The following is a 25,669-nucleotide window of genomic DNA, read 5'->3' on the forward strand; positions in this document are numbered from 1 at the left end:
TGATTACAATCTATGTGCAGACCTTTTAACTTCTTGGCGCCAGTGGTTAAGGGAAATGTGTGTTAGGAAATCCCAGGAGAATTGTCAGGCTTGATGTACAATGTCAGGCATAAGTGTTCTGAAGTTGTGGTGTCTGCTATCTGGGTAGGAAAGGGAGTCATCCAACATCTTCCTAGTAGAATCACACATTTTTATTTCCTGATAAATTAGTGATGGTTTTAGGTAAATATTTCTGTGACTTCAACTGTCACACATCGACTAAGCATTAAATGATCCCAAGTGATGATTTATGAAGATGGATAAGCTAACGTTTTCAATTTGTGTTCTCTTTAGGTACTTTATGGAGGATCATTACTTTAGAAAGTAGTGTAAAATCTTTGGAAATACACTTTAGTTGTCAATTATATTCAGTTCTGTGGAAAACAATTTTTGAGGGTAAATTAAATGAATATTTCATTAAAACCAGATTACCTCATACTCATGATAAAGTAACTGATTCATATATTGCTATAAAGCTTGCATTATGTCTTTTCTATTTGAACAATAGCATTTGTGTTTTAAAGCTGAATATTTCAATTTACCTAGTTAATTGGAATGTTCAAATTACTGAGTTACTTCAAAATTTTAGGAACCAGAAAGTTCTTTGGAACTTTGACATGGTTAAATCAGTCTCTTCAACAAGGTGGAAAAGAAATTAGTATCTTTTTCTGTTAAAGCAATACATACACATCCACAGACTTAAACATAATTACATGTATGTATACATTTTTTTTTAACGTTTATTTATTTTTGAGAGAGAGAGAGAGACAAAGCATGAATGGGGGAGGGTCAGAGAGAGGGAGACACAGAATCCGAAACAGGCTCCAGGCTCTGAGCTGTCAGCACAGAGCCCGACGCAGGGCTCGAACCCACGGACCGCGAGATCATGACCCGAGCCGAAGTCGGTCGCCCAACCGACTGAGCCACCCAGGTGCCCCGACGTTATACATATTTTTAAGATATGTTATTACTGAGTTCTAAATATTCTAATAGGGTCAGGACCTAAGAACAGAAGCCACAGCTTTTTATAGTTGAAATTCTCATTCGAGTCTTTCTAGTATGCCAAAAATACATAATTTTTGCTTAAAAAGAGAATAATAGCATATTGTTACTCTAATTCATGTACGTCTGAAATTTTTAAGCTTAAAATTACAGTGGTAATGTCTGTTGTTAAATTTTCAGCAATTAAATCTTTGAGGCATAAAAATTTTTATTGATAATATAGAATCATTTACTTTTAAATTTAGACATATCTTTTTTCCCATAGGACCAGTAATTTGGGATGTTTCCTGTATCTCAACTGTCTAGTTACCATCCTTCTTCTTTACCCTATAGGTTTGTTAAAGGCAAACTTCAGAAATTGACAAAATTTGACATTGTGTATTGATCCTTGTGTTAATCTTTTTTGTAACCTGTATTACTCTCACAGCTGTTAAATTTGTTTTGGGCAGCAAAAAAATCTCTTCCCCTCTATTAGGAAAAAAAGAAATAAATACTTTTAGAAATGCAAATTCATAGTCAGGCAACAACTGAAGGGTTGTGAATAAATTGAGTTACAGGTTCAATTCAACAAAGAATCATTGCCCTGTCCACTGGTCACACAATATAAGATGAATAATAATGTCATGTGGCTTATTTTCTGGTAAATAATTTGATCCATTTCAGATGAAAAAGTCTGTGATAATTCAGATATTTTTGGAAAGAGCGGTTATCTGCTTTGAAAATGAGAAACTTGGCATATTTGGTAGTTGTGTTCCTACAACTGTGTTTTGTTATCCAGTATATTTAGCCATTCTTAAATACTCCTGGAAAGTGAGAATTCATATTGACCCCTTATTAAGCCCTTAATGGTAAAAAAAGTTTTATATGACCTAAATTTCTCTTGCTGCTGTTGGAACCATATTCTCTTCTCTCTTTCTTATAATTTATCTTCATATGCTTTTAGAGACTCCTGTCTCTCTCATCCAAGATGTGTGCTGATATCTATATGCATGGAGATGGGGCCTTGTAGAACTATTCTGGCCCATCAATTTAGGTCAAATCAATAAGCTACTGTCAGCTTTTAAGAAGCAAGATCCACAAAACTGATAGGACAAAGCAATCAGAGAATTCAGGTCTTCAGCTGTCATAAAGCAATGATTGACTGGTTTGGCTGTAATTCAGAGTCTTGTGTACTGGCTTTGCTTAACCATGTGTGTTACCAAGGTGTATATACATTGGTATATAAAATGGTAAAATTACCACTCCTTTCATTTTTTGTTGTGGACTGTTGCATAGTGTATTAACTTCAATACTTTTCCCCATTTATAAACCCAAGCCTTTTTATTCCTAACAGGGCAAGTATATTATTTCTTTACCCTAATCATGGTTTTCAAATACATCTTTTTTTTTCTTTGAATTTTTAACCTTATGTGATCTCTGCATAGTTCATTCACTCCATTTCTCTAAACTAAGTCTGTTTTTCTTTTCACCTTCTCCCTCTCTAGAGTGGGCTTAGGAAAAACTTTTTCAGTTATTTTTTTATAAACTCTTTTATATTTCTTAATCTGAATTGCTTTCTATTTACTTTGTCTGCAAATTTGATATTTCAAATATTATTGAAAAAACACGATGTCTTGGGTTTTGAAAGTTCCTGAATATTTGTCTTGGAGTAATTTTGAAGTATGACACTTCAATAATAGAAGAAAATTTTATCAACAGAAATAGGTTGATTTATTTAGGAAGTGGATTCAAGAATCCATATTTCTTGAAACCTCTTTCCACTGATCATGACTGCTCAATAAAAGATGATCATTATTTTTAGACATTGAATAAAAGTAAATTTAATGAATACACAGTTTTGCCTTTCCAGGCCATGGACTCACTGTAATAACTGGAGTTTATTCAGTGAACAGTGAGTGGGTTCTTGGACCTGGATGAGGGAAGTGCTACCCGTAGCATAAATGGATGCTGTTGTTAGTAAACACCATCATAGTAAATTGAAGCATTCTGTATGTGCTTGTTGAAATTTTCATGGGTAGTTCTTAAGTGTGTTTATTAGCACTTTCTTAGCACTGTTCCTACATCTCTATACTCAAATGATAAGCGTAGGCAGAATGCTAAGTCATTTAATCTGAGTGTTTGACATAACACCCTGATAACTCTGGGACAGAACTTTGTAAAATCAGACTAGATTTGAGATAAAATTCTATTGTGGGTTGCCGTGTGTTTTCTGTTACCATTTTTAGGGTATTCTTGAGTTTTGAATCTTTTGCCATGTCAGTTTCATTATGAAACTTTTTATCATCTCTTGCTCTAGTATTTTATGTTATCTTCCCGCATGTTGTCTTGTTTTAGAGATTTACACAGAAAAGTCTCAGGTAAATGCTCTAAAATAAGGGCAGAATGTTTTGGGGGGGTGCCATACTTTTCGAGAGTCTATGAAAATCTTTTATGTAGGAAAGATCATAACATTTAAGAATATAGCCAGGTGACCCTAAACAAATTGCCTAACCTTCTCCATGGCTCAAGTTTCTCATCTGTAAAAGGAAGATAATCATAGTGCCTACTTCACGGGGTTGTGGCAAGGATTAAATAAGATGATCTGATGATCCATGAATGGTGATTAGCATAGCATCTGGTACATAAATGCTGAATAAGTGTAGGCTTTTATCATTATCAGATGCCCTGTTGGGACCTGTCTTCACTTCTGGAAGAAATATTAATTTTTAGAAACAACCTCTGCATTTGTGGCTTTGTCACTAGAAAAAATGGCTTTCCTTGAAGGTGCTAAACTTCAGCCTTGCAAAATTCCAGAGATCCTCATGGTCTTTAGGAAGGGTTTAATTTTGCCACATACAAGTTTACTTTCATGTTTTTCACAATGTCCCAATATTTCATTGATTTATCTTTGAAGAATGTGTTGATTCCCTTTAAACTTTTGATGAAGAAAAGGTGAAAATGTATGACATTTTTTTCTCAAAAACACATTGCATGTTGCATGAAATGTTGTGCATTTACCAGAGGTCATTTTATTACCTACCTTGACTCAGTTTTTATGAATCTTCCCTGGATGTTTAGGTAACGGATCGCTAATTGCAGTATTGTTAATTCGTACTTCAGTGATTAAATATGTACCACTTAATGCGGTGTCAAGAGATACATAAGACGGTGTGGCACTAAACCATTTTGCTCTGCCCTTTTCCTTTTGCTCCGATTCCCCACTACTCTTTAAGATTTGATTCAGAGGCAGTCATTTGACACTTCTGTAAAAGATTGTGATGCTTTTGACAAATGTTAATTGAGAAAGCACTGAAAGCCTGGCTGCATTGTAATCAAAAGAAAATTACAGAGGTTTAACAAGATGTCAGGCAAGTGCTTTACAGGAAAAGATAGACAGGTTTGAATAGGTTTCTGCAGCAGCTGGCTAGACATGTTGTTTGACTAATGTACACAGGCATCTCTCATATGGTCAATAAATTATGCCCTGGAAATAAAACACATGATTAAGAAATTTCTCTTGCGAAAGAAGGAAAAAAGGTGTAGAAAGTGTGCAGTATGCATTTACGGACAACAAGAGATATCTCACTGCTAAAGAACTAAAGCAAATGCACACTACTTTTTGTGGTGAACTTAGGAAACTGTGTCAGTAGTGGCAGGATTATATAAATATTTATGGACCACAGCTTAAAATATTAAACATATTAGTGATTATATAAACTTGTTTTCTAAGTTCTAAAGTTCTAGTTTGTTTCTCACATTATAGAGAAAGCATAAAATAACTTAATGTTTTTGTAAGATTTTTGAAAAATAGTTATTTTTAATTTGCTGTACTCAAATCGTTGAAATTTACAGCATCATATGTATAAGGTTTTAAGAGACAGTAATCTATAAGTGTTGATAAAACTTTAGTGTGATCACCTAATAGATTTTATTTAATGTATTTTTTTTTTATTTTTGAGAGACAGAGGGAGACAGAGCACAGGTAGGGGAGGGGCAGAGGGAGAGGGAGACACAGAATCCGAAGCAAGCTCCAGGCTCTGAGCTGTCGGCACAGAGCCTGATGGCAGGCTCGAACTCACAGACCCGGAGATCCGGCCCTGAGCCGAAGTCGGACGCTTAACCAGCTGAGCCACCAAGGCGCCCCCTAATAGATTTTAAATGATAGCATTAAAGTTTTACTGACAGAATTTTCATGGTTTAAACTAATTAAATGGTAGTTAATGAAGGAAACATTAAGCTCCATTATTTTTTAACCTGGTGGATTTAACAGTTGGAAAGTAATGCTAGAAGTCAACCTTTTAAAATAATTTCCTTTTTAAGTTTATACTCTAAATGTGTAACTGTGCTTCCTTTTATACTCTTTGTTCAAGTCGGTAAGATAATGTAGGGTTGTTTTCAAATTAGGCATGATTTGATCTAACCTGTTATCTTGATAAGAGATTGCATTGTAACCTGTGACCAGAAGAGTTGCTTTTTCTGCCTACATTTTCAAATGTAAATATGCCTAACGAAGCCTCAGATGTTTCCTTACTAACACAGCACAAGCATGCCAAGCTTATCTTCTGTTTGGATCTAATCAGGCATGCTCAAAATTCTCTCAAGCAAGAATGGCTGCTGGGTGGAAAGATGTCACAGTATTTATTTTCCTGCAAGATGTAGAGTGGGTGACTTTAAATTTTCTGTTGTCTTAATTATATATAATTGTCAGGTTTTTATTGATACTTTGATTATTTATAGGGTATGAATTTATATAAAAAAGAATTTTTCCATATTGTTTCATTTAACATATAATATCTTTGGTGTGGACACCGCAACTTTATTTAAAACCGACCTTCGGTTTCTGTTGGATGATGCATCATAAAATATACTTAAATTGTACTCTCAAATATTTCATTGAGATACAGACTTAACACAATTCGAGTCGAACAGACAAACCGATAGTAGAGCCTCCACGACCATCACTTAGTCAACAATATGAGTAAATTGACATAAATGAATGGATTTATTCTTTCTCCGACCTTACTAGCGTTCTCACTAATTCTCATTTCGTTGGACTTGGGGTAACTGGATGGGAGGGGTTTTGTGTTGTGTTTGTGCCTATACATGTTCCCGTGTGTGCCTGTATGTGAGTGCAAGTGTGTGTTTGAGGTTAATATACTCATCTTTTTTCCATAGTGCCTACCACAGCTGTGACAATAACTTCTTCAGCTGAGCTGTTCAAAACCACAGTACCAACCACAAGCACTGCTTCACAGAAAGGCCCCATGAGCACAACCGTAGCCGGATCACAGGAAGGAAGCAAGGGGACAAAACCACCTCCAGCAGTTTCTACAACCAAAATTCCTCCTGTAACAAATATTTTTCCCCTGCCAGAGAGATTCTGCGAGGCATTAGACGCGAGGGGGATAAAGTGGCCTCAGACACAAAGGGGAATGATGGTTGAACGACCGTGTCCCAAGGGAACAAGAGGTATTTCTTGTAAAATGCCAAACGTCTATTTTTAAATTCAGTAAGTTGGTTCTGAATTACACCGAGGTGATTTCGAGGAAAGAGAGACATTGATGATAACTACCTCTGTTATTATTTTTGTTAACTTTGGTAACAAAACATCTGTAGACAACTTAACGGTTCATAAACTGCAAAAGTTATTGAAGGTCGGGCTGTGAATTACCTCTCCCTTTTAAAGACCTGGGTCAAGTGTGGCATTTTTTGCCCATGGACTCCAGTGAGGCTTCTTACAGCTGCCTTTCTCATTAGGAGTATCATTTTGGATGAGTCCCAAGAAAATCAAGGGCTTTTTGTTTGTTTGCTGTAAATGTCTGATACTTCAATGCTGACTTTATATTTACTGTTTACAATCTGCATTATACCCTACTTTTTGTCAGTTATTGTCAACCACTTCCATTAGCGTTTATTCAAAATTTAACATGCAGAGTAGTATCATCCTAGCTGATTTCCCGAATGCCTGCAGAAAAATGGTTTCAATTTCACTGTTGTTTTCTACATCTGTTGCAGGAACTGCCTCCTATCTCTGCATGGTTTCCACTGGAACATGGAACCCTAAGGGCCCCGATCTTAGCAACTGTACCTCACACTGGGTAAATCAGCTGGCTCAGAAGGTTGGTTGGAACCTTTTAATATGATACACATTGGTGATTAAGGGCTTTAACGTCTAACATAAATAATTTAGCTTTGTATGTTAAAACCAGCTTCATTGCTCTTTGTTCAGTATAAAAATTTAAAAAATTATGCATAGTTTTGTCTGTAAACTATTTGTTCAAAGTTACATATGTTTTGGGGCATGCTGTTTTCTATGTTAAGCTTTTTAATGAATACATACTTGCTTAATTTCATTCATATTTAGTTTGTTCTGTTTCTTTTGATGTTTGTAAGACAAATAGTCCATTGGCCTAATAAATCAAATATCATTAAGTTTGCAACTGAATCCACAGAATGCAAGCAGATGTTTATGCTTTATATCACAGATGATTATAATAGAATCAATAAAAATGACTTTAAAAGGCATTAGTAACTTTAATATTACAGTATAATGCAGTGACATTTTAGTTTCTCCTTCCTCATTCACCTTTCTGAAATGCAAGCAAGTGGTAGATAACACCTCCCAGTATCATGCTGATTACATTCTGGTTTAAATTTCTGGATCTTTGGAATAAATAAATCAGATTTTTAAGCAGCTGTTTAAAATGGTGGTAGTGAAATTGAGAGAGAGCTATCTAAAAGATTTTTTTAAAAAGGGATTTCTGGGGGCGCCTGGGTGGCGCAGTCGGTTAAGCGTCTGACTTCAGCCAGGTCACGATCTCGCAGTCCGTGAGTTCGAGCCCCGTGTCGGGCTCTGGGCTGATGGCTCAGAGCCTGGAGCCTGTTTCCGATTCTGTGTCTCCCTCTCTCTCTGCCCCTCCCCCGTTCATGCTCTGTCTCTCTCTGTCCCAAAAAAAAAAAAAAAAAAAAAAGTTAAAAAAAAATAAAAAAAAAAGGGATTTCTGGTTTTCTTTTCTTTTCATTTCTTTTCAAGGTCTGGTTAAGAATTTCTTTTGTGTCTTGAGGATTTAAGAACCTTTAATCATCTGAAATGAAGAGAAAGTTACTGGTCTCAATTAGTTGCAGATTTTGACATATTTGCAACTATTTCTCTCACCACAACAGAGATACTCGGGAAAAGAACAAGAAGCCACAAACAGAACAAGAAGTCATACTGAGATAATATAAATTGTCATTTCAGATCAGAAGTGGAGAAAACGCTGCTAGTCTTGCCAATGAACTGGCGAAACATACCAAAGGGCCAGTGTTTGCTGGAGATGTGAGTTCTTCGGTGAGATTGATGGAGCAGTTGGTGGACATTCTTGATGCACAGCTGCAGGAACTGAAACCTAGTGAAAAGGATTCCGCTGGACGGAGTTATAACAAGGTAGGTAGGAATTTCCTGTTATTTAGTCAGACATTTTATATGGCAGCTCTTCATTCTTCTAGCGTTGGACTGCCAAACCCCTGCCCCCCCCATGCTTGACATATACTTAGAAACAAAATTTCTAATTCGGTTAATTTCCCAAGAGAGAATTAGAGTTGAGAAAGGAGCAACATGACAAAAAAAAAAAAAAAAAAAAGTTAAAATCTCTGAGGGAGATTTTAGTTGGTAGCAAACATTGCCTGATCGTGGTCAGTACTCCCACTTACAAACACATTATCTGCACTTGAAGAGATTATGTGTTACACACCTCATACACTCTGGACGCTAATACATGCAACTCTTACGGTGGCAGCAAAATTGTACCGCATAGAGGAATGTTAGCCACTGTAATACTGTTTTCAATTGCAGGTTTGGGGAGAAGGACAGGTTTCCCTCTCTAAGAGGATGGTGTTATTAGTGCTCTTAATCTTTCCTAATATGACAAAAACTTGGTAGCTCTTTGAACCATACTATAAAATAAGCCTATGGGATTCCTATTAAGCCAAAATCCGTGGCTAATATGGTTTTATAGGGTTAAAAAGTAGACACTTTTGTTTCTTTTAACCACATATTTTGGCTCTAGTTTTATCACAGTGCTTTGGATTAGTATATTTAATAAAATGCAGCTATAAACTGTAAATGTGCAGTTTTGGCAGTCAGCGTAAATTCACAAAAATCCAGAGGACTGCTGTGCATAATAAACTTTGAGCTCAGGAACACAAGCCTAAGTTTTGAGGATTTCTTTTTTCCTCATTTCGACAGATAAAATCTAACCTCTGATTTTCTTTTCTTTTACTAAAAAGCTCCAAAAACGAGAGAAGACATGCAGGGCTTACCTTAAGGTATCTCTCCTGTGCTGTCACCCTGCTTTCTCCCTCCTTCAGCTACCTGCCACGCTTTCTCATCTTGCTGCATGATCCAATGTATTTCAGTCTTTGATAATTATATAATGTGCCCCATATCAGCTGTACAAATGTTGGCTTTTCTCGGGTATATTACTCTCAGAATAAGCAAATAATTTACTTTTATAATTTTTGCTTTTTCTTCATTTATCCAAATATGCAAGAATTTTAATGAAATATCCTCTGAATTGGAAAGTAATCATACAGTCTCTTTGTTTCCTGTTGTCATCTCTGTGGATTAAAAAACAACTTGAGTAAAACAGCTATGATATATTCTTGGCAGTTTATCATATCAAAGACTGTAGAGTCATAATGTATGTGCATGAAAAAGTCACTGCTTTCTTATCTCTGTGGTGTACTCTTAAATAAAAAAAAAAAAAAAAAGGCTTTGTCCTGAAAGTTTTAGGAGTCATTTCTAGAAGCAGGTTGATATGGGGATGGGTTACTAGAAATGAAATATAAATAATGTGACAGTGTTATCAATATATGTTCTATGTTGGTTTTTATCAGGCTAATAGAAACAGAAAGCCTCTGTTTGGCTCAGAATCCTTGTTCACTCCAGCCGATTTTTCTCCCTGGTATATCCAAGTAATAGGAAGCATGCTGAGGCTGACAGTGGAAGTGTGTCACGCTGGTTTTGTGTGATAGATCAAAATAATAATACCCGATTGCATTTTGTTTTATTATGTGAATTTTAGAAGTTTCTTTTGGGGGGGTGGTTATATTCTAATCCTACTCCTCTGGGGGCCGTATCCTTAATAAATCATACCTTGAAGAACTAATTCACATACATAGGACAACAAAACGAAAAACCCTGTAGTTTTGTAGAATAGAGGTTATTCAAAAGCCATGACTACCAGTTTTAGTTGCAAGAGCTTAAAAAAAAAAGGGGGGGGCCTGTCACTAGCTCGTAATAGACAGTGTTGGATCTGAAAACTTTACAAAAGGAAAGGTGTCGGGAAAGTCTGTTTTTAGGTAGTAATATTCTGAATTTCCTTTTTAGCCTGTTTAATGGGGGCAAAGAAATAACTGCTGAAGTGTGTAGAATTTGTCATACTGAAATTTTCAGTTCACCTTTAAGGTGTTAGTTAATGTGTGAAATGTAATAATTGGTATGTTGCCCAGGACATAGATCTCAGTGGGAAAAGAATAGCCTTCTTTCTTTGGCAGGGAGAGACTACTTAAGGAATATGATTAGGCTAATGATCATTTTTGATTCCGCTAGAAAAGTACAAATGGTAATAAATACGGAGTGTTTCAAATTAATAAAAACTTGTGTCATCAGCGAGTTATGTGTATGCGTAGTGAGTTTCAGCGTGACCTTAATTTCTGACCAGTGTCATTTTCAGTATCTCTCAAATGAGCTTCTCTGCCCAGATAAGACTAATAAAACTACTTAAATTACAAATCAGAAGCTGACTTACACTATGCAAATGAAGTGAGTTCCCACTTGGTGACAGAGGATTCATTTGTAACTTAGATTAGAGGCTCCAGTCTGTATTTCTTGGTGACTAATGAATCTGGCCTCAGCAGACCAATTTCTGTTCCACTCTAGTTAATGGCTGCAGCAGTATCACTGTGAGCATTTTGACTATTCTATCTCCCATTAGAGAGAGAAAAAAGCCTTTAACGCTACTTGGAAGTATCTTCCACCTGCCAGGAAGGTCGTGGTGGCTCACAAGGCAGACAGAACGAGGATATTAAGATGGATTAAGCTAATTAATCTTACTCTGACAGTAGCTTCAAACAACTTTTCCCCTTGCTTATTCCAATATCGTACCTCAAAGTAGCGATTTTTGTTGTTCTTTGCACGATGTATGTTCTTTTCCCTCAGTGATTACCAATAGATCAAAACAACTTATATATGGCCTTAATGACATATTATGACTAGGTAAATGGGATAGAGTAAATAAACTTAGTGATTTCAGCTCTCCAAGCCATAGTCAATGTACGCTGTAGTTATCAGTACAAAAGCCTGCCTTCAGTTGCTTAACTGACTGGGTTGTATTTTTATTTAATGTTATTTTGTTGGTAATAAATTGAACCTACAAATATGAACATTTACAACTTGGATGGTTGTGAAGACCTTATTCTACTTTTCTGTTGTCCTAAAATTATTAGTATAGGCTTTAAATATTTGGATTGTTCTCCTGATTCTTTTAAAAACAGATCATTGTTTATGAACTAAGGTATACTCTCAAGTGTTTTCTAGCTGGACAGGGAATTGGAAGAGTGAAATGCACACAGATGATTTATAAACTTTGAAATCATCTTGGTTTTTTTCCCAAAGGTAATAAGTAGACAGTGGTATAAGGCACTATTTTGATTACTGTTTTAGTTCATGTTCTAAAAGACAGTGTGGTTTAACTTTTCAAGCATAAATATCAGGCTATTCTAGAGATCTCAGGGCTTTCTATTTAGAACATTTAAATCTTGAGGTTATAAGTAGGAATGACATGTGTGTAAGAGTAATTCCTCAGGTTAAGAGCTGATGTTGGTTGTACTTCTCTTTGACAGTTGAGATACTATTAGATGAGTATAAACGAGCCATCTTTTTACGTTTACCCATTAAAATCAAATAGTGTTCTACTAATCTTCAGCTCCATTTTGAGATGGTAAGATATGTTTCAAGTTGGCCAGGTAGATGTTGTTCAGGTGCTCTTCCATCTTGAAATGAGAGTAAATCATCATGACAGATAAATATCACAATTGTCACTAGTCAGTGAGTGAAAATCACCTTGGTACTAGAAGCAGTCAAAACTAATGATAGTTTTCTAATGGATGCAGGCAATTGTCGACACAGTGGACAATCTTCTGAGGCCTGAAGCTTTGGAATCCTGGAAACACATGAATTCTTCTGAACAAGCGCACACAGCAACGATGTTACTCGATACATTGGAAGAAGGCGCCTTTGTCCTGGCTGACAATCTTGTAGAACCAACCAGGGTCTCAATGCCCACAGAAAATATTGGTAAGTGAATATATTGTCAGCTTTAATTTTGATTTAGAAGGTACGTGTTTAAGAGAATGATGCTTCCCTTCTGAATCTGTTTTTTCCCAGAGCCAAACTTCTCTTTTGTCAAATTACAATTTATTGATCACACTTCATAAAATTAATGCAGAAGCCAAAATCTCTCTGTATCTTTTAAAAGTTGGTTTTATGTAGGTTTTTTTTTTCCAACTGAAAAATCATTAAAGAAGTTTAGAGTACTTAAATGCCAGAATATGGATTGCGTAAGTAATGAAAGTGCTTGCTGTGGAACTGGGGAAAACGCTTTCCCATTTTATATAACATGTTCCTAATGAATTTAAATTACTTTCTGGAATGTATCCTCCCGGTCAAATATTTTAGGCACACAGAATTTGAGCCAAATGTTTATACTAAACACAACTGCCTTCAGGTGAAAATGTGGTCAACGAACTACATCTCCCATAATGCAGAATATACATGCTTCATAGATTGCAAAATAGCTGCAGATAGTTTCGAAGCACAATTTAGCATTTTAAATGCTGGCCGTGAGAGGTAGGAATTCACTTTTGATGATATTTGAAAAACTCAGTAAGTACAGTAAAATTATATTAATATAGGCTTGAATGATTTAGAATTGTTGGTTATTCAGAGAGGGTGAACTCAGATGACGTTTATAATATCTTAGCAAAGCAAAAAAGTTTCCCAAGCATAAATATAAACAAACAAAAAACAAAAGGGAACACAGACTATTCCTTCCACCAAAAGAGTGCATTGGTGCAATAGATACTGGAAAAAACTATGTGGGATCCCATATCTTATTGCCTAATTGTACCTGCCTAAATCGTGGGACTTCATGTTTTAAAATGAGAAAATAAAGGTGTATAAATCAGATTATGATAATTGCATTTAAAGTCAAAGGCTTAAGTTTATTTTAAATAACTGAATTTTTAGAAAGAAATAAAGTGTTATTAAAACCGTATGTTTTTGTGTACTCTGAGCTTTGGGAATGATAAAGAACTCAGTAACCTCAAATTAGGTGAAACGAGGCGACAGTATGTAAATTGGCCTGCCGTGATCTGGGATAGCGGTCATAAGGAAAATGGTACTCTGCCACAGCCTTAGTAGTAATACAGAATGAATAAAGCTCTCTGTTTTGTCCAAAACTTTCATTATTTTTGGCTAATTTATTTGCTAGCCCAGTAACATTCCTAAGATATACATTGAACAATTCTTCTCAAATTTTTCCAGTGATATACCTGTAAGGATAAAAAAGTGTAAAGTTGATCATCTTAGAGGATGAATCGTAGAAAGTCTTATTTGAAGTGGCACGTTTGACCTACATTTGTTTTCAAAATCTTCTAATGGCTATTAAAAAAAAAAACCACCTGAAATTTCCCTTTTATACCCTTTCCAAGTATGCAGAAATATTTGATGGGCCAGGCTGATATGCTGTGCTCCCATCAGCTTCATCAGCTTAGCATATATACAGGACACATTGTTAATTAGATATCTGAGATAATTATATGGCAGCTTGAGACCTAGTCTGAAAATGTAAATGTCCGGGAATATTTTTTTTCTAATACCTGTTTTCAAGAGTTCTAAAGTATTACACTTCATGCTGGTTTCTTTTCTTTTCTTTTTTTAAATTTTTACCTGAAAAAAGACAGGGCACCTGGCTGGCTCAGTCAGTAGAGCATGTGACTCTTGATCTTGGGGTTGTGAGTTCAAGCCCCATGTTGGGTGTAGAGATTACTTTAAAAACTAAAAAAAGGGGCGCCTGGGTGGCGCAGTCGGTTAAGCGTCCAACTTCAGCCAGGTCACGATCTCACAGTCCGTGAGTTCGAGCCCCGCATCAGGCTCTGGGCTGATGGCTCAGAGCCTGGAGCCTGTTTCCGATTCTGTGTCTCCCTCTCTCTCTGCCCCTCCCCCGTTCATGCGCTATCTCTCTCTGTCCCAAAAATAAATAAAAACGTTGAAAAAAAAATTTAAAAAAAAAAACTAAAAAAAAAAAATAAAAAAAATAACAAAAGACATTGTTGGTGAAGTTTGTTATAGAATGTAGTACACATGTACTTTTGATTTCTAAAATACAAACAATTTGGTGGCAAATACCATCCATGATTTAGTATGAGGAAAGCATTTACCTTTTTCCTGGGACTTGTTCTCTTTTTAGACATGAGGACTAAAATAGTCCATTATTCCTTTATGTCCTCACTTTCCCAAAGCTCTTAACTAAATTTAGGGCATGGCTACAATATCTTAGGTATTAAGACAATTTGATTTGACTCCTTAGCGATTTCTCCTTGAATCCTTAGTTTAACTTTATTGTGTGATTTACCCTTATAATACATGACCTCATAAAAATTGTATAATTATATCTCATATAATTATATTTGATTATAGCTTTTTAAAGTCAATTTGGAGGTATAATTTCTATATAATACAAGCAGTGGTTTTAAGTGTACGGTTGGTGAGTTTTGACAAATGCACACCCATGTGACCAACATCACCTCAGAAGGGCCCTTGATTCTCTTGCAGTAGATCTCCTCATACCCCAGCCCCCAGTGATCGCTGGTCTCTTTTCTGTCACTAATTTAGCTTTGCCTTTTCTGGACCTTTAGTTGAATGGCATCATGCCGTATGTACTCTTTTTGATCTTGCATTTTTTACACAGAACAATGTTTTTGAGATTCATCTGTGTTGGTAAGAGCATCAATAATGCAGTCGTTCATTTTCCTTGCTGAGTAGTATTCCATTATAAGGAAACACCACTAATTGTGTATTTATTCACTTGTTAGGCATTTACGTTGTTTCTACTTTTCCGCTGTTACTGATAAAGCTGCCATCTTCCTACGTGTTTATACTGTTTCATACTCCTAAGTGCTATGAGACTTCCAGTCACTCCACATCCTCACGAACATTTAGGATTGTCAATCCTTTTGATTTTACCCATATGAGTAGTTTGTAGTATCATCTCATACTGGTTCTGTTTTGCATTTGTGTAATTGCTAAGTTACTTACTACTGATAGCTGTTCAACTCTTACATGCTTATGGACCATTTCATGTATCTTTTTGTGAAGTGTCCATATATTTTGCCTATTTTTAATTGGATTGTTTGTCTTCTTAATAATGAGTTATAAAGATTCCTTATGTATCTATTATTCAGGTATTTTGCTGGTTATAGGTACTGTGAATATTTTCCCTCAGTATGTGATTTTCTTTTCATTTTCTTAATAATATCTTGAGAGGAGCATAATTTTTTCATGTTGACAAAAAAATCACCCATCTTCGACATCTAGTTAACCCTATTTCACTTATTACTCTCACCATTGTATTTTAAAGCAAATTTTAACATCATATTATTATTACTTTCAATACTTTAAAATGTATCCCATGCATTAAAAACACAGTGCCATTGTCATACTTTTAAAAATTAACATAAACAGGTTCAAAAGATAACAAAAGTATGTTTAAGTTTACTTGATTTTGCGGAGTCACCTGGCTCAGTTGGTTAAACATCCGATTTCAGCTTAGGTCCCAATCTCATGATTCATGGGTTTGAGCCCCACAGAGGGCTCTCTGCTGTCAGCGCAGAGCCGACCTCGGATCCTCCGGCCTCCTCTCTCTCTGTCCCTCCCCTCCTGGCTCTCTCTTTCAAAAATAAATAAACATTTAAAAAGTAAAAAACTAATTTATGTGGTTTTTGTAAATTTGTTAATGCTTAATTTGTTTTGACCAGGATACAAACAAGTCCCTGTGGTACATTTGATATATTGCTTGAGTCATTTCTCCCTACATCTTTTCTTTAAGCCTTTTTCCTTTTTTTGAAGAAATTGAGCAGATGATTTGTACTATGAAATTTCCCACATTCTCGATTTGGCTTATTTCTTCCCACTATATCATTTTACATAATTGATATGTACTAATAATTGGATCTAGAGGCTTGATGAGTTCAGGTTTATTTGTTAATTTGTTTTCTCCAAGAACCTTTTCATTGCATCCTGCAAAAGAGGCACATGTTAGGTTGTCTTTCTTTGAGATCTTATGACTGATTAGTTGGTTTGGGTATTATCAGCCTAATCCATCCATTATAAAATTCCCTATCATTTATTTTCCCAGTGGGCTTAGCAGCCAACATGGCTGTCAATTTAGGCTTATTTATATTGTAGTAACAAAAACCCCAAAGTCACAGCAGCTCTCAACAGCAAAGATTATACACCTTCAAGCCACGTCACCATTGAGGCTTGGTTTTGACCCTGCCAAAGTCGGCACCGTGTTGTTTGTACCCTGGGATCCAGGCTTAGGGAACCTAGAATGTTGCTGGTCTCCCAGCATTGGCCATAGTTTTTCCTGTATGTTCTCTTTTCTTCCCCTTTCTTCTCATTGGAGCTACTACTTGGTAATTAATTTGGAAACCACAAAGACAGAAAAATATATTAAAATCCTGTCTACACCATTGGTTGTGAGTGAGACTGTCCTATGAATGAAGTGTACTGGCTGTCAGGAAACTGTTGAACAAGGCATATGTTATTCCAAGCATACAGAATATATAGATTAAGAGAATATCAGAACTGTCTGTATTCTAGTCACCCAATTGAGCCACACCTGAGTATTGCACCATCTTCGCTTCACATTTTGGAGGAGCTAGTTATTGGTAACATATAAATCCCTTGGATCCCCTCCTTCTTGATCAGATGAATGTAACCACCATTCTTAATTTGTTTGCTGGCGTTAGTAATTTTTTTTCTAATTTTGCTCTCCAAGTATGTACGTTCAATAGTTGCTTTTTTGTGTTTTTAACATTAATGATTTTACACTGTAGATGTAGTTGTATAATTTTGCCTTGACATTATAGTTTTCATATTTATGCACGTTGATATGTGCATATCTAGTTTCTTCGTTCAATCTAACAATACACCACAATGATTTGACTGCCAATGATAGATATTTTAGTGGCCTGTGCTTTTTGGCTGATGAAAACCGTGAAGGTTTTTGTATATCTTCATGCTCATATGTATGTGCCTTCCTAGACATATATGGACACACACCTAGAAATAGAATTTTTGAGTGATGGAGCAGGCCCATCTCCTTTATTAAATACCGCCAAGTTGCTTTCTAATATTGTTTACCAGTTTACATTCTCACCTTTAATACCATTGTTCTTCATCAATCTCTTTGCTAAATACACTTCATTATTGACATAAGTGTTATTCTAATGGGTTTGAATGGACCACATTATTGTTTTAATTTGCAGTTCTCAGATTACTTAATGTCTTTATTGGGTATTTTAGTTTTCTCTCCTGTGAATTTGTTGTCCACAGGTTTTGCCTATACATTTATTTTTCTGTAGCTAATGTATTCTGGACACCGATTCTTTGTAGACTATATAGTTTGAAAACATTCCTAGCATCCCTTCTCTTTTTTACTTTGCTTATGATATCTTTTATTTTACAGGATAATGAAGTCAGATTTATCGGTGTGTTCTTCTAGGGTAGGACTTTTTGTGTCTTAAGAAATACTTTAATTGGGGCACCTGGGTGGATCGGTCAGTTAAGGATCCAACTCTTGATTTCAGCTTAGGTCATGAACTCACGTGTTAGGCTCTGCACTGACAGCCCGGAGCCCGCTTGGGATTCTCTCTCTTTGCCCCTTCTCTGCTTGTGCTCTCTCACTGTCTCTCTCTCTCTCTCTCTCTGTGTCTCTGTCTCTTTCTCAAAATAAATAAATGAACTAAGAAAAAAAAAACTTTCCTTTTTGGTGTCCTCAAAAATTTTCCCTGCTATGTAGTTATACTTGTAACTTTATAAATGATCTTATACTTTAGAAATGACAAAATTGTGCCTTTTTTTTTTACAATTATGTTCTAATCCAGCTGAAAATTACTTTTGTTGATGATATGAGGGAAGAAACTAATTTGGTTTTTGTTTTCTGTTGCCTTTTTTTTTTTGATAATATAGATAATGTGTTGTTTCAGTACTTTTAGTTCATAATTCATTTTTTCCCCCAGTGGTTTGTAATGATATCTGTCATTTCTATGCATGTTAGAAGTGTGTTATACATTGCTCTTTTTGTTTTTGTTTCAATACTGCTAATGTCTGGTAAGTTCTTTAAATTCTGCTCCGTGAGGAATTACTGTAGCTGCTCTTGGCATGTCTTTTCCATGTGAATTTTAAAGTCAGTTGTCAAATTCCACAAACTCAGAAAATATTACTGGACTTTTCATTAGAATTAGGCTGATTTTGTAAATTAATTTTGAAAGAAGTGTCACAGATCTATTTACTTGTTGAGGTCTCCCAAATAAGACCTTGTATAATTCTCCACTTTTTGTTAGTTCTTCTAATAAAGTTCTGCATTTTTTCCATTAATATCTTGCATTTTTAAAATCAGTTTTATTCTTAGATAACTTACAGTTTGTTTTTATTTTACATAGTATCTTGGGACCCCTGGGTGGCTCAGTTGGTTAAGCGTCTCACTCTTGATTTAGGCTCAGGTCATGATCTCATGGTTCCTCAGATTGAGCCCCATGTCAGGCTCCACACTGACAGGACAGAACCTGCTTAGGATTCTCTCTCTCTCTCTCTCTCTCTCTCTCTCTCTCTCTCTCTGTCTTTCTCTCTCTCCCTCCCTCCCCTCCCCTCCCCTCTCCCTCAGTCACTCCCATCCCCCCTCAAAATAAATAAACTTTAAAATATAGTACCTTTTTAAAAATTGCATATTGTAATTGTTTATTGTTTGTTGTACAGGATCACATTTGATTTTGCTGACTGCACCCTTGCTAAATTCTTTTACTTCCAATCATATATAGAGTCTCTCTTAAAATTACTGTGCTGTTAATTATATTTTCTGTAAATAATAACATTTTGCTTTTTTCTTAAGCTCTATAACATTTTTCTTGAATTACTGCATTAGGTAGGTCTTTTAGTACAATGTTAATAAATAAAACTCCTAATAGGAATCATCCTGACTTTAAAAAGAATGTTTCTTGAGTTTTTCATCAATCTTTGCGTGTCCGTTTGGAAAGATAAGCTTTATCTGATAACAAAACCTTTATCTTGGCAAAGATTTTTTTCTTTTATTCTTACTCTTCTGTAAAGTTTTTTTTTTTAATAATTTAATGGGTATTGAAGTTTGTTGAATTATTTTGGCTAATAATTTTTTTCATCTTTAATTTCTTAATTTGGTGAATTACTTTAATGTATTTTGCAATGCCCTTTTGAGTTAAACTCAGTCTGTTCAGGATATTATACTTAAAATATATGTATGATTTATTAAATATTTTTGCATCCTGTTAATAAGTGAGAACATTCTATGATTTCTTTCCCTGTGCTGTTTTATGCATCAAGATTATATAAGTCTCATGAAATGAGTTGAAAAGTATTCTTTTTCTATTTTCTGGAGCAGTTTTTTAAGAATCAGCATACATTTAGCTATCAGTTATTTTTTTAATGGTCATAGAGTTTTTCATTTATTTTAGGCAGTTTTTTTGTTTCTTGGAAGTTTTCCCTTTTATCTATTTTTAAATTTACTTATTTATTGATACAATTTTATTTATTGATATAAAGTTGATTATTGATTCTCTACAAAGATCTGTATTAATGATCCTTTTAAAATTCAAATTATTAATTTTTTACTATGGACATGATTTTTAAACTTATGTAAATATATGTTGAATTAAAGCTTGAATTAAAGCTTTACTAAAATTAAAGTAAATATTTGTTGAATGAAATTAACTCTTTGTACATGTAAGTCTGTATTTGGAACTTTTCATGAGAACTCAAAGGATTTCAGTCTTTCACCCTGTCTTCTGTCTTCTGTAAGAAAAGTTAATAATTGAGAGTCCCTTTCAGCGTGAAAGGAGTGAGGTATACATTAGATGTATATTTTTCCTCTCTTCTTCCCCCCTTCTACCTCCTTTTCACATACATGGAATCTGATATAAAGAGAGGGGATCATCTACCTACCCACCTACTTAATACTTCTAAGCATGGGTCAGTAAAATAAATATTTTTAACCAGCTTCTGCAGCTTATAGAATTCTAAAATCTGTATGACTCTGATTATAAACTTGTAGTTCAGGTGCTTGACATGTAGTCTGATAGCTTATAAAAATCTTCCAATGTTATGATTTCATATTTACTACTAAGTCTATATATACTTTACAGAACAAATTTGTGAAAGATTAAAAAAATCAATTATTATCCAAAGGTAACTGTAATGGTATAAGCCCATATTTGTAAAAAGAAAGGGGGTAGGTGAATTAATCATCTCTCTGTGTGTGTATGTGTGTGTGTACGAACACATACACACATATTTGTCTAGGTATAGAAATCGCTATGCAAGAATATACACCATTAGAGTGAAATTCAGAGAAAAATGTATGGACTCTATTGAATTATTAAGAGTATCTGGGGGCGCCTGGGTGGCGCAGTCGGTTAAGCGTCCGACTTCAACCAGGTCACGATCTCGCGGTCCGTGAGTTCGAGCCCTGCGTCAGGCTCTGGGCTGATGGCTCAGAGCCTGGAGCCTGTTTCCGATACTGTGTCTCCCTCTCTCTCTGCCCCTCCCCCGTTCATGCTCTGTCTCTCTCTGTCCCAAAAATAAATAAACGTTGAAAAAAAAAAAAAATTAAAAAAAAAAAAAGAGTATCTGTTACTTTTTAAAATCTAATGGATGAAACTAAGGAATTTTGTATATAATCCCTCTCATTTCATCAGTAAAATGACATATTCTAATTATTAATATAAAAAAGTTGACTTTAGTAGAACCAATAATGCTTTTCCATTCTTTTAAAAACTTAAATGAATATTGATATAAAGTATTGCAATCTTTATTGGAATTACAGTAGACCGTGTTTATGTTATGACTATTATATTTTTGAAACAAAGTTAAACAACATTGGTCTTGTTGATTAGGTAAATGTTCTTAGTGTTCTATATCAGCCTGTTCCCTTTCCATAAATTTTTGAATGTAGGAATAAAGTACAGTGGTTGGTAAACTTTTACTATAAAGGCCCGAATAGTTAGCCTAGGCAACTAAACTACATGGTCTAAGTTACAAATACTTAACTGACATTGTAGAAATTGAGCAGCTATAGACAATAGGTAAATGAGCAAACATGGCTGCATTCTCATAAAACTTTATTTACAAAAAAGAGGTGGCAGGCCAGATTTGGCATACAGGGCATAACTGTTAAGTTATGGCATACATAACTTAAAAATGTAAAGGTTATTAGTTACTAGTGAGAATTAATGGGAAGGTTTAAAATAATGCCAGAACATTTTCTCATAAATATGCTGTGCTGGTCTCACTATGTTCAGAAAGTAGAGAAAACCAAGTATTGCAAAATTGAGCTATATAATCTTATTATGTATGAAAATATCATATACATAAAAATAGATGTATACATGCAATAAAAGCATTCAAATTTATACTTCATATTTTATTTTACCATTGTCATGGAATGTGCCTTGAAAAGTTATTTAATGTACGGAACAAAAAAAACCACTTTGAAATATTTTTGTTTATTTTAATGGTATAAATGAAATTTTAAAAGTTGTGTGCTTTTAACTCTTACGCTGTTCCTAGGATAAAAGTCAGGAATCAGTTCATGACAGAAGATACAAAATCATGGGAAAAAAAGTTAAAATGATTATATGAAATGTTTTAGAGTTATCAATAAAGGTTTAACTTAGAGTAATTTAGTTTATGATTTTGTTGAAATTTAACAGTAAAATTTTATAGGCAGAAAAAAAAAGAAGCAGTGGTTTTCCAGGCAATTATCATGTGCCGCTTTGTAGTTTAAAGAATGTCCTTTTTTCCTCCCCTTTATCTTTTGCCTCCTCCAGTTCTGGAAGTGGCAGTGCTCAGTACAGAAGGACAGGTCCAAGACTTTAAATTTCCTCTGGGCATCAAAGGAGCAGGCAGTTCAATCCAACTTTCTGCAAATACTGTCAAACAGAACAGCAGGAACGGTAAGATGGAGCAGAATCTTTTAACAAATGACAGGATTTTTTGTTCATTTAAACCTGTTAATCCCCAAAATGCTGCATATTTAACTCTTAATATAACAATACTACTTATCATTTAAAAGCAGATTTAAAATAATGCCTTCCTCTTTCCCAAGAAATTTAAACCAAATAAAGAGTCCAGAAGGATTCTTCCCTTTCATTCTTATTTGGATGTATCTTTTTTCATTCGTAAGCATATTTCCCGTAAAGGCATACGACTGTTTTTACCTTCCTAGGGCTTGCGAAGTTGGTGTTCATCATTTACCGGAGTTTGGGACAGTTTCTAAGTACAGAGAACGCAACCATAAAACTGGGGGCTGACTTTATTGGTCGGAATAGCACCATTGCAGTGAATTCCCACGTCATTTCAGTTTCAATTAATAAAGAATCCAGCAGAGTATACTTGACAGATCCTGTGCTTTTTACCCTGCCACACATTGATGTAAGTTATATATGCTAATGAAGTTACAGAAGGTTATAAAACCAGTGAGGACAGAAAGCAAAACTTGAAGCGCTGGGGACAGGGAGAAAGGGAATGGGGAGAAGGCAAAGAGGAAAGAAAAGACCTTTCCATTTGAATTTCAAATGTTGGACTAGGTCAGAGACATAAGTTTATTTAAGTCTGTGAACATAAAATTAAATGAGCCTGGTTCAGTGATTATTAGAACTTAAGTGTATTCTTAATGAAAGCTAATTCAGTAATCAACAGGAAAATGTAAATGACTGTAATTTGTTTTAGAATGAAAATTAACTCTTACCTTAGCAGCAGGATAGCCTAGTATTAACTGTTAGGACTCTGCCTTTTTAGCATGGCAGACCTTTTTGTTTGTTTGTCTTCTTTTTGATTTTACTGATCATATGCAACACAATTGTGATCAAGTGTTGTGGTGTTTTTAAAAATCTAGACTTGAAGAGAGGTGATTCCTCTGCTGTGCCTTAGAATGAAGTTGGCAGTTAAATCATTATCCTGTGTTGGAAGATTGGCTGCAGAATTTTGGCTTCTGTTACAAGCAGAGTGAATATACGTGCCCACAGATAGCCAAGTGATCCCCAGAATTGGCAAAGAAAAATGAATTTGTGCACTGTTCTCTTACATCTGCTGCAGTTAGTTGACTCTTTTAAAAACCTTGACAATGCTGACATGTCACTTAGAATAAAAATGGGCCCCAAATAGATTTTTAAAATACTTGGTCCTTACAGAATTTTCTCAGAACAAATTCAAGGGTCTGTTTTTGTCAGAAAAGAAAAAAAAATGATTGCAATGTACCATCAGTATGTAAAATCATAAGATGGAAATTGTAATTGTGGAAAATGGGTCTTTGGTAATTTAGAGTACACTTTAGAGTGTTTCGGACTATAAAACCCCTTTTAAGTTAGATATCTGCCTTGTATAACATAGTCTACAATTTTGCTGATGAAAAACTTTATAGTCCGAAACATGCAAAGTTTAATCTAAATTACCTTTTACACATATTAAACAATTGCTATTGCCATCTTAGAGTGTAAAATCCTAATTTTATCTTGTCATTTTATTTCCCAGCCTGACAATTATTTCAATGCAAACTGCTCCTTCTGGAACTACTCAGAAAGAACTATGATGGGATATTGGTCTACCCAGGGCTGCAAGCTGGTTGACACTAATAAAACTCGTACGACGTGTGCATGCAGCCACCTAACCAATTTTGCAATTCTCATGGCCCACAGGGAAATTGCAGTAAGTATTTGCACTTCTAATTAGTAGCAGAGAAAAACCTCAGAGATTCAAAACAGCTTGGGTAACAGTCCCGTCTTTGGGTGCTTATCGGAACTAAAACTTAGCAAACAAAGTAGTGTGAATTTCTGATTGTCTCTACACTGTCCGTATATTTTAGGAGGTCTTGGCCCTATATTTATTGTTACTTCTCAAAATCTGCTTTACAGACTTGTTCTGAGTTTTTCTCCTTTGGGCAGGTGTTCGGCAGAGGCAGTCAGGGATTTAAAAAAGGAGCAGAAATAGGTCCTACAAAAGAGACTGAGGATTCTAAAATTTAACACACCCTTCCCATCTGGAATGTCTGAATCTCGTTTTACAACTTTGGCTTTAAGTTTTCCTAACAACATTGCACACTGCAAAACTGCAGATTTTGAAAGGTCAGGATAGCTTCTGGAACGTTTCTTCGTGTTCCTTTCCGTGATTAAGAGAATGATAGCCAGAAGATAAAACATTTTAAGAAATACAGCGTGAAAACTCTCAGGTCTATTGTGTTCTTTGACTCTTAGTATATAAATAAATATAAAAAGTCAAAGGGAAAATGGAAGCTTAAAATTTTTTGTCAGCCAGGACAGTCATTAAGATGCCAATTATTTTTTTTTTATCATAACTGAGTATCCTTTATTATAGTATATAAATATTCTTCTGTGTTTATGTAGGTAATTATCTCAGTCATTTTGAAATAATTGGGCTCTCGCATTATTTTGTACGTAAAATCTTCCACTTTCGTAGGTCATTCTTTGGATATAAAAATTAATGAGATAATATTGAACTCTGTTATACGATCAAGTTTCCTTTTTAGTTTTGAACCTTGTTTGAATACATAAGAATGTTCACAGAGTTTAGTATTTAAAGATGAGCTATCACAAGTGAAAGCTACCTTATCTTTAGTTGATACAATGCAGAAATACTAACGTTTCTCATATTGTTTTTATTTCAGTACAAAGATGGAGTTCACGAATTACTCCTTACCGTCATCACCTGGGTGGGAATTGTCATTTCCCTTGTTTGCCTGGCTATATGCATCTTCACCTTCTGCTTTTTCCGTGGCCTACAGAGTGACCGCAATACTATTCACAAGAACCTTTGTATCAACCTTTTCATTGCGGAATTTATTTTCTTAATAGGCATTGACAAGACAAAATACATGGTAAGCACCCCTTCAGCTTATTGCCCTTGGATCTCTGAAAATTACTATAACAGGTGTGAATCCACACATGATGTCGATATTGATATTTGACCTTGTAAACAATATAGTTGACGATGATGATGTTGGAGGGTAATTTGTAACAAATTAAAAGAGAGTGCTGCAATCATTAAGTATTATTACTGTGAGTTAATTCATTTCTTGTATCAAGGCGCAGTAGCATTTTTCTGGGTTTGTTATTAAGACATGTGATTTGAATAGAAGAGCTCTAGGGATACTGACGTGAAAAAATCCTATTTTTACCATTTTCACTTTGCTTATGGAGTCATTCTGACTAGTGATCATTTCTTCATCTTCTAGCAATTTGTTCATCACCATGAGGTCTCAGTGTCAGTACTTCATAATTA

The 25,669-nt window shown here is 35.1% G+C and overlaps 1 protein-coding gene across 31 annotated transcripts in view; it reads left to right on the forward strand.

The window, feature by feature from the left end:
* ADGRL2 (adhesion G protein-coupled receptor L2) overlaps nt 1-25,669 on the forward strand; it is a 631,707-nt gene that overhangs the window by 583,072 nt on the left and 22,966 nt on the right. For 18 of the 31 annotated variants that reach the window (XM_086717375.1, XM_086717376.1, XM_086717378.1 and 15 more), the window contains 9 exons: nt 6,196-6,489; nt 7,036-7,139; nt 8,261-8,446; nt 9,289-9,327; nt 12,175-12,358; nt 22,204-22,329; nt 22,602-22,807; nt 23,906-24,079; nt 25,056-25,265. In XM_086717375.1, the coding sequence (XP_086573501.1) occupies nt 6,196-6,489; nt 7,036-7,139; nt 8,261-8,446; nt 9,289-9,327; nt 12,175-12,358; nt 22,204-22,329; nt 22,602-22,807; nt 23,906-24,079; nt 25,056-25,265 (1,523 nt within the window). The remainder of the gene's footprint in view (nt 1-6,195; nt 6,490-7,035; nt 7,140-8,260; nt 8,447-9,288; nt 9,328-12,174; nt 12,359-22,203; nt 22,330-22,601; nt 22,808-23,905; nt 24,080-25,055; nt 25,266-25,669) is intronic. The other 13 variants (XM_086717394.1, XM_086717396.1, XM_086717389.1 and 10 more) reach the window with 3 other exon arrangements.

Source organism: Puma concolor, chromosome C1 (assembly GCF_028749965.1).
Source record: "Puma concolor isolate L17-30 chromosome C1, mPumCon1.1.hap2, whole genome shotgun sequence".
Taxonomy (NCBI): Eukaryota; Metazoa; Chordata; class Mammalia; order Carnivora; family Felidae; genus Puma; species Puma concolor.